The sequence below is a fragment of the Pteropus vampyrus genome, unplaced genomic scaffold (assembly GCF_000151845.1).
Source record: "Pteropus vampyrus isolate Shadow unplaced genomic scaffold, Pvam_2.0 Scaffold168, whole genome shotgun sequence".
Classification (NCBI taxonomy): domain Eukaryota; kingdom Metazoa; phylum Chordata; class Mammalia; order Chiroptera; family Pteropodidae; genus Pteropus; species Pteropus vampyrus.
Window position 1 is genome coordinate 649293 of NW_011888949.1, and position 7173 is coordinate 656465.

The 7173-nt window shown below is 53.5% G+C and overlaps 1 protein-coding gene across 1 annotated transcript in view; it reads left to right on the plus strand.

The window, feature by feature from the left end:
- The window catches only part of RBM33 (RNA binding motif protein 33), a 124229-nt gene that overhangs the window by 79057 nt on the left and 37999 nt on the right, over positions 1-7173 (plus strand). Inside the window, exon 16 of the mRNA XM_023536733.1 lies at positions 868-1494. Within this exon, the coding sequence (XP_023392501.1) occupies positions 868-1494 (627 nt within the window). The remainder of the gene's footprint in view (positions 1-867; positions 1495-7173) is intronic.

Below are 7173 nucleotides of genomic sequence, written 5' to 3' on the forward strand. Positions count from 1 at the left end.
CGGAGTCTTCCACTGCATTTTGGTCTTATTTCCTAAATTCTTAAGGTTTATTTGTTAATAGCTGATCTCTAGATTAAATCCTATTACATTCTTTTGTGAACTGAACGACCTGTGGATGAGGATATCTACTACGTTTTTAAAGAAAATTATTACAATTTTTAATAGATGCTTACCTTTTAATTAGCTTTCCTCATTAGATGGTTTTTTTGAAAGTTACTGGACTCTTTCAAAGGTTTTTTTGATAGACTTAGAGAATGGTTTGGGGCCACGTAGAAAGGCATTCCTTATATACCATTAATATTCCAACACTGCAATTGGCAGCATTTTGATTCCGAGGGGAGTGCACGAGTTCAAGGTCAGAGAGTTTGACTTGTGCTGTTCATTATAACCAATTATTCTGTGACAAATGAGTTTGAGATCAGGCTGAAAATTCTGTACAAAAAATCAATAGTTCTAATCAGGCCTTTCAGGTCGTTGATACCCACCTTTTGTTGGTTCTTCGGAGAAGTGCCTGATAAAACCTGTGACAGCCTGGCCGCCCACTGTTGCCGTTTCCATGGGAAATACATTTTGAAAGCATAAATGAATGGTTTAATTGGTTTCAAATTTGTAAATGAGTGGAAATTTACATTATTTCATTTCCAATATTCTGATAAGATTTTCCAAATTAGCTTTAGCCGCGTCATTTTTCTCCCTCCCTGGAGGAGGGAACCGTCCTTAAGGTCTCTAAGCAGACGTCGAAGAGCGTCTTTCAGGTTTTGAACTAAGGGGTTTAGGAATTTCGCGTTCTCGTAGTTCGCTGAGATGAGGCAGAGCCGTCGCCTTGCCCTGTGCTGCCGAGTAACCCCCGCCTGTTCTCTGCCGCAGTTCCCCGACGAGGATGAAGAAACGAGGCTGTACCGCCTGAAGATCGAGGAGCAGAAGCGCCTCCGGGAGGAGATCCTGAAGCAGAAGGAGCTGCGGCGCCAGCAGCAGGCCGGGGCGCGGAAGAAGGAGCTGCTGGAGAGGCTGGCGCAGCAGCAGCTGTGCGCGCCCCCGGCCCCTGCCGAGCGGGGCGAGCCGCCGCCGCCACCCGCCAACGGCACCCCCCTGCTGCCCTTCCCGGGCGCCCAGGCCCGCCCGAATGTGAAAAACAGACTTCTCGTGAAAAACCAGGATGTCACCGTTTCCGGCATTCAGCCCAAAACATCGAATTTTGTGCCATCCGGTGCTAACATGCAGTACCCAGGACAACAGATGAAGCCACTGAAGCACCTGAGGCCGGCCAGGACCGTCCCTGCCGGTCCGGCGCAGCACAAAGCGCCGCAGGCACAGCCCGCCGACGGGGAGGGGCCGCCGCCCCCCTCGCAGACTGCTCGCGTGGCGGCCCTCCAGGGCCGGCCCCCGGACGCCAAGCCGGGCGCGAAAAGGACCGTCATGCACCGGGCCAACAGCGGCAGCGGAGACGGGCCGCACGTCACCTCCAAAGTCAGGGTGATCCGGCTGTCGGGCGGGGTAAGTTGACGAGGTCACCGGCGCCTCTTGCACCTGTGCTCCCTGCACCGAGTGTCCCGGTTCTGGAGAATGCTCTTCGGGAGAGGACGGTAAACGCTCCTGCCGCGGGCGTGTAGGCCGGCGCCTGCTGCCCGGAGGCCGGCGTGAGAGCCGGCGTTTCGGTCCCCGCCAGCTGGGGCCCGCACTCCACTCTGAGGCCCCGTGAAAGGCCCGCACGGCGATCCTCCGTTAGACCGCTCTCGGTTTTAGCTTCCTTTTGTAGGTAATTTGAGGTAGAATCGTCAAGTTTACGTTAAGAATAAAATTTCCTTTACCCACAAAGCGGGTAATTTTGTTGTATGTAGCTTCAGATTCAGTGAACGCTGGAGTGGGGTGGGGTTGGAGACAGTTCGTATGTGTTGTGTCTGCTTTTGAGCAGCATCGTTCCAAAGTCTGTTGCCTGTCTTCTCTTTTCAAACTGATGTCCCCCGTTTGGAAAAAAAAAAAGAATGAACAGCGTTCTAAAGTGACATCGCGTACGACCGCCCCACGCGCTTTCAGGAGCGGAGCATGCCTCGCTTCTGGCCCCGCTTGTGAGCAGTGCCCCTTGTAGGTCACGTTCGGTAGGGCACGTGGGTGCAGCTTTCCACGGCGGGCCGCACGGGGTCAGGGCTTCAGGTCAGCGCGGTGCGGCACAGATTCCCACGCGGGCGGTCCCCCTGTCCACACGTGTCCGTGGGGTACTCGCTTCCTTATCCCGCTCCGTCGTCTTCGCTGACTTGGGGACGGGGCGCTCGTCTCTCGCTGTGATTCCAGGGCGTTCCGCAGCCAGTGCCGGACGGGCCGTGTGATTCCTGGCCGTGCGCAGCTCGTCCGTAAGTCGCAGGAGAAGGTGGGGGAGCTGCAGACGCGGGCTTTTAGAGCCCACCCGCCCGTGGCGTTGACTTTGCAGTGGCAGGGTGCTAGCAGCGGAGAGAGAGCGTGACCTGTGACGCTCACGCCACCCAGGCACAGCCGTCCGTCCACGTGAGAATGTCAGGCCACGTGTGGCACCCCCTGTGCCGTGCGGGGTTGAGAACAGCTGCTTGCAAGTTGCTTGATTACTTGAGTTTTAATTGCTTTTATTTCTAAGTTTGCGGACCGAAAATGTGCTATAAGAAAATTTTCGATAGGATGATATGAATCGGTAGTTCCATGGTCAACAGGACCCCTTGTTTTATTTCACCCGAACCTGTTTTTCTCACCTTCATCTATTGCGATTTGAAACGCGGGTCGGCAGATGGCCTGTAGTCCGCCAGCTATTTTAATACTGTAGGAGTTTGTAACCTTTAGATGAGAACGCAAGGGCTCGTCAGTTCCTGGTGTCTGGCCTTTCGGTCTCGACCGCGTTTCAGCACTGTCAGCGTCTGGCTTTTTCCCGTGAGTTACAAGCGGGAGGGGCCGTGGGGCCAAGGTCGGGAATGGCCTTCTCCCGTGTCCACCGTGGTGGTGCCGTGTGCTCACGTGGCGGAAGGAGTTGTATGTGAAACTAGCCATCTGCCAAACATCGGAGTAGCTTTCAGCGCTAATTCCTAAGTAGTAAGCTAACTAACCAACACGTCCTAAATCACCATCGGGATTTATTCTACAGTTCCTCATGGCGCGTTGGTGCCCGTCAGCGTATCAAAGGATAACGGTCTCGTGTGTAGCTCTCTGAGCTAGAACAAACAGTCTTTCCCCAGCGGCCGGGATTTTTGTTTTCGTGGGTAGGAACTGTTTTCGAGAGCATGATTGTGCTCGTATCAGTGGCGCATGAGGAAATGGTTCTGTCAAGTGTTGTGTGCGCTCCCATTTGTTTCTGACGTTCGCCTCTGTTCCTGCTGGTCCCTCTCTCCCGTGGCAGAGGGGGCATCAGTGCCCAGGCTGTGCTGTGAGCTCGGAGCTGAACTGGCTGCCAGTTAGGCTCTGACGGGGGCTTAGCGCTTAGGGGGGGGGGTGACCTTGTGTGTTGTGCCTGTGCAGGATATTGTTTATGCGTGCCCAGGTTATAACTAATGTAATTAATTGACATGTTAATTCATGTTCGTCTTGTACTTTGCTATGGGCCCAGAACTTCTTTACATCGTTTCAGTACAGAAACGCACTACGTATCGTCTCCGTGAGGTTTCCTGGAGAATTACTCTGGAGAGTCAGTCTCGTTTCCCGCACTTTCCTCTAACCTGGACCGGCGTCTGGTGTGTTTAATGAAGTCATTGTTCGCGTGCGGTGGCCCCTCGGTTCCAGCGGTCGGTCTCCAGACAGCACGGGGCCTTGTCGTCCGCAGTGCCAGTCCAGGAGGTGGGCCCTGGTGGCAGTCCCGGTTGGAGCGCGTGCCCCTGCGGGGGCTGGGAAGCAGATTGTCTCGGCACCCCGACTCTGACCTGGGGGCCGGAAGTGTCGTCCAGCCCCCTCAGGACTCTGGGCGCACTGTTCCCTGAGAGGCGGCGGTGAGGCTCCGCGGCGTTCCCGCTGTCGTTCGCTGTACTGCGTCAACTGCGTCCCTTGTCAGCGCGTAATCCTTCTTCGGATTTTATTAAATCGGGTGTTTTGACAGGTGAGAGAGCCTGCGTTTAAGGCAGGATTTAAGTCCAGTCTCTCCCCGACCGTGTTGCCTTTGAAGTGACGTTCATTCTCCCTGATCGTGTTCCAGCTGTTGCGTGATGGGCGTGGGACGCCTTTCAGGGAGAACGTCACACCGTCTTTCTCGGCGTCGGGCCCCGCACAGCCGCGGTGACCGGGGCCGTGTCTGGTAGGGCTCGCAGAGCGGTGCTCCGCTTCCTTCCGGCCTCCGATGGCGGCCTGTCCGCGGGCGGATCAGAAACTCCTTTCCACGGGCGAAGGGGCTGACGCCCTCCCTGCAAGGCCCAGCGTGCCCACTATGCACTGCGGCTCTGGTGAAAACGATGGCTTCGGGTGGGAAAGATGGCATTTGGATGGATGGCTGTTTACTTGTCTGTCCTTGGGGCCCTGAGCTGTCATTTCATGTCCCTAAACTTCGAGCTCCAGTCTCGGTGGGATTACTAAGACTGCTGTGAGGAATGAGTAGATGAACCCTAACCCAGAGGAGAAACTTGGCAAACGCCCTTTGCCTTCCAGAATGCTCCCAAGCCCCTTCCAGAAGCACACTCTGTGACTGCACACCACCTAGTGGCGGTGGTGGCTACCGTTAGCAGGTGTTTAGCCTGTGCTCACGGCACCCTTGCGAGGTGGATGTATTGTTGCCCATTTGCAGGTGAGTGAATTGGGGCTCGGCCAGGCTGTGCTAGTTTTCCAGGGCCATACAGCCACGATGGCGAGAGCTAGGCGTCTGGATCCTGTGTGTCTTGCCACCATTTATGATAATTACTTTTGCCGCTGCTTTTTCCCATACTATTACTTGTTCCTTGATTAGGGGTGATATTCTGTTTCCAGTGAGAGTGTATGACTGTCAGAGTTGATTCGGAACATTTTAGGGGGGCTTCTAGAATAAGGGTGATAGCTAAGCTGCATTCTGCTGGCCAACTGCAGTGGGTAGTGACTGACTGGAGAGTATGTTGAGGATTTAGGGTTACGAACAGGTGCCAGCTGTGGCTGTGGGACTGGCGAGTGTCTGGATTCCATCATTCCTGTCCTAGAACCTGTATGGGATGGCCAGGTAACGTTCCGGCCACCGCACGGCCACCAGCCTGGTAATGTGATGGCAGCGTGTCCTGGCTAAGCATAGCTGTAACTTGCCGTGTGCTGCGAATGTAACTTAGAACATTTCTGCGTGAATTAAATTAGGTTGAATTTTGTATCTAAAACATTAGGGTGAAAACATTTGGAAATTTAAAGAGAATTTTGTTATGAGGCTAATCAACGTATAGGTGAATTTTAGTGTTTTCCCCACATATTACCTAGATTTGTTGGGTGCGATTACAAAAGGAACCAATTAATGCTGCTTATAAAGTGTTACACATGGGCAAATATTGCTTCTAAATGTCATGTGCCTTCCTGAATAATATTTATGTTATTTACTTAAAGAATTATTTGATGGAATGGTCCGCTTTATTAAAATACGCAAATATTCTCCATTTGCTCATTTCTCAGCAAGCTACTTATAAGTATTTAATTTCCAGAAACCAAAACGCAGCCTTGTTGGATCAGAGTTTTGTCCATAATCAGTATGTAATCCAGAAAAACTAATAATTATAAAAATATAAAATGTTTCCTTCGTATAAACTTACTGTAGTCACTCTCTGCCACTTTCGGCGATTCAACAGAAAAAAAGTTAGAACAAGCACGTGCCACAGGAAGTTCTTTTACGAAGGGATGTCATCAGGCCCGCAGCTCTGCCTTCCGGGATAGGGGAGCAGGGAGCGTTTGAAGTGGCTGCATCGTGGTGTCATGTGCACCTGTGTGACTGCTTACCTGGCCCGAAAGAACCTGGTGCCCTCCTCGGGAAGCTGGAGCTGGCTTTCCCCCGGAGTGATCCTGAGGGTTCAGCGTCACCAGTCGTGCGAGCGGAGCGGCACGGTGCTGGAGCACGTGGTAGCAGCACAGTGAACGTTGCCACCCTGTCCTTGTAACGTAAGGAAGAGAGGCATTGAAAGTATGAATTTGGCAGCCGCCGAAGTAAACAGTGCTTTGTTCTGCGGGACACAGAGAAATGGGAGCAGCGCAGGGCCCCTGGGCGGGAAAGCCAGCCTCCCGGTGGCGGTCCTTTGCTGCCTTATTTGTAAGAGGCTGCCGGGGTGCTGCGGCAGAAGGCCTGCCATTTGTGCGAGCTTGCTTTTGGGGTCGGACTGCGTTCGTAGGGTTCTTCTCTTCCTGCCTGCTCAGAAGGGATTCCCAGGTGTTCTCTGGAGAGGCGATACGCACATACCCGATCTTGTTCACGGGGTAGAAGATATTTTAATTCCTGTATGATTTTAAGAGACGTTGCAAAAATAGCACAAGGAACTCTGTATGCTCTTTATCAGATCGACCAGTTGGTGGTTTTGTGCTTTGCTGTGCTTGCGTTGTCATTGTCTCGCTTTCTGCCCTCGCTCACACAGACGCACGCACATTTTTTCCCAAACCATTTGAGAGTGGGTCGGAGACACAGGGTATCTCAGAGCAGAAGGCTTCTCTTACAAAACCCTAATTGTACATGATCAAAAATCAGGAAATTTAACACTGAAGCTGCTCTGCTGCCTGAGCCGCAGCACATGTCCGGATCCATCAGTTGACCCAGTGCGTCATTTGTAGCCGCCCCCCGACCCGGCACGCAGCCCAGAGCCACACACCCGCTACAGCCCCCACTAATCTGGAACGGCCCCTCCGCCTTCCCCTGTGTGCCCGGCCCTGTGTTTAAAGAGGAGAGGCCGAAAGATTTTGCCAAAGGCCTTTCTATGTGCTTCGTCTGAGTTTCGTCGCGGTCAGCGTCAGGCCTGCAGCTTTGGCGGGAGCAAGTGGAAGGGCGCCGCACGGTGCCGTGTCTCCCTCGTGTGTCCCGCCAGCAGGTGCTAACACCGGCCGTCCCTCACGGGCTTCGACGGCCTGAGTGAGACGGCGCTCGCCAGGTTTTGCTACTGTAGAGTTGGTCTCACCCTTCGCGGGCGGCTGGTACTTCTGGGAAGACACTTTGAGGCTGTGCAGACGTCCCATTCCTTGTCCGAGTTCACTGTCCCTGGAGGCACCGATGGCTCCCTGATGCCAGCACTCCCTTTGTGTTTAGTGGCC